General features: G+C 44.5%; 1 protein-coding gene across 1 annotated transcript; it reads right to left on the bottom strand.

The window, feature by feature from the left end:
- Positions 1 to 1,178: 1,178 nt before the first annotated feature.
- On the bottom strand, positions 1,179 to 1,508 carry LOC111864484. Its single transcript, XM_023851759.1, has one exon. The coding sequence runs from the start codon at positions 1,506 to 1,508 to the stop codon at positions 1,179 to 1,181; it is 330 nt and encodes a 109-aa protein (XP_023707527.1).
- Positions 1,509 to 1,892: the final 384 nt, after the last annotated feature.

Raw genomic sequence — 1,892 nt, 5'->3', positions numbered from 1 at the left:
GAAGGAGGGAGCAGTGTGACATGTTGCGCAAAGGAGAACCCCCCCCCCACCACCAGCAGTGACGCGGCGGGTGAGTCAGCGCTCCCCTCCCCCTCCTCTGCACGGTAACGTAACGGTGACGCAACAGGATTGCGAGAGACAACGGTAGTAACAGCGGTTACTACCGCTAGCGTTGCTATCAACACTGCGCCAGGCAACAAGGGTGCTTATTACGTGGCCGTTTTCTGTATTGTCCGATCGAGGCTACATGAGGAGCAGCGAAGGCTATTCACAGTTAGTCCTCAAGCTACCTCCGAGTCAGTCCTCGAGCTACCTCCGAGTTAGTTCCGAGTTAGCCAGCAACTTGTCAGTTGTATTGTGGCATTTGGAGTGTACTAATTGTGATACTGCAGATAGCAGTAATTGTAAATCTGTAATTTGGGTGATTGTAAGTGCGAATGTGGAATAAAATTCGCTATATCAAATACGGCGTGAAGTTATTTGTCGCGTTATATGCCCGATACGTGACAGTATTAATAACAATCAAAAATCACTTTTGTATTGATCTAGTTATAGTTGGAATGTTGGCACCTTATATCTCCATATTGTGTAGAGGGCGCTCTTTTCCATTCTCTTGTTCCACCAGTCTTCCACAAAGAAGGGCGTGGTGAATTAGTGATAGCAGTGAGAGTCTGACGCTATCTGAGAGTTTGTGTGTTCAACTTTCTTGTGATAAAAAGGGACATTACCCTGTCTCGTTCTTTGTGATCTTCTCTATTTTCTCTATATTCTCTATATTACTGTGATTAAACTGGTAAATTGAACTGACATTATTATTTATTTATACTGCTTCCATCGTCTCAACACAGTGCACCTGGTCATCAAAACAATACAGATTTAATCTAGCAAACTACATCTTCAGTCATCCAGTCACTTTCCTGGGCCTGTACTATAATTCACTGAGGGAACTTCTCTTTTGCCATTTCTGTACTTACATGCGAAATAAGAAGGCAACTTCTCTTAACTGTAATAGTGCAGTACTGTTTTTTGGTTCACTGCTTCTAATCTGCAATGTCTGTTCAAAGGCGGAGTGAATTGTTTTGGATTATATAAGGGGCGGTCAAAAAGTTCCTGGAATGGTGGTGATGCACTGTAATGGTAGCATGCACGCACGCACACGCGCACACACACTTTCTACATCAATCCTGCCATTGTTGGAAGCACTGGCAGAAGGCTTCTTTTGGAATCATCCGGAGTTCAGCCAGTGCCTTCAATTTGATGTCCTGCATGGTGGTGAAACGTGTCCCCTTGAGCCCCATTTTCAAAGTAGGGAACAACCAAAAGTCACTCCAAGCGAGACCGGGAGAGTACAGTGGTTGGGTGATGACAGGAATGTTTTTCTCAGTGAGGAATTGCTGCACAAGCAATGTGTGGCTCAGTGTGTTATTGTGATGCAAAAACCACTGTCCCTGCCCCTTCTCACACTGCTTCCTCTGAACCACATTGTGCAACCTCTGCAAAACTTGCATGCAGAAGTGACCAGTAACACTCTATCCTGGTGGTGTGAAGCAGAAGCTACATTGGCAAAACAGGCAGACCTCTATCCATGAAGCTCCATGAACACAGGCACCATCTCCAACAGGGTCTACTAGGAAAATCAAAATTAGCTCAACATGTCTACAAAGAGGGTCACAGAGTAGACCGGGATGATGCTAGGATTTTTTTAAACTGAAAGTAACAGCACATATAGAAAATATAATGAATCGGGCCTAATGGTATGCTTAACCAGTTCAATCAGTGAACCCAATTTGGACATTTCCCCTATCTGGATTCTCCTCATGTGCAATTGATGACCTGTGAAGGACGCATTGAGTGGTAGTGTGCGAATCTGAGAGCTCCTTAATTTAAGTACA

This window comes from Cryptotermes secundus, unplaced genomic scaffold, assembly GCF_002891405.2.
Source record: "Cryptotermes secundus unplaced genomic scaffold, Csec_1.0 scaffold824, whole genome shotgun sequence".
NCBI classification, from domain to species: Eukaryota; Metazoa; Arthropoda; class Insecta; order Blattodea; family Kalotermitidae; genus Cryptotermes; species Cryptotermes secundus.
Note: the sequence above shows the minus strand (reverse complement) of the source record. Positions and strands in the feature narration are given on the sequence as shown.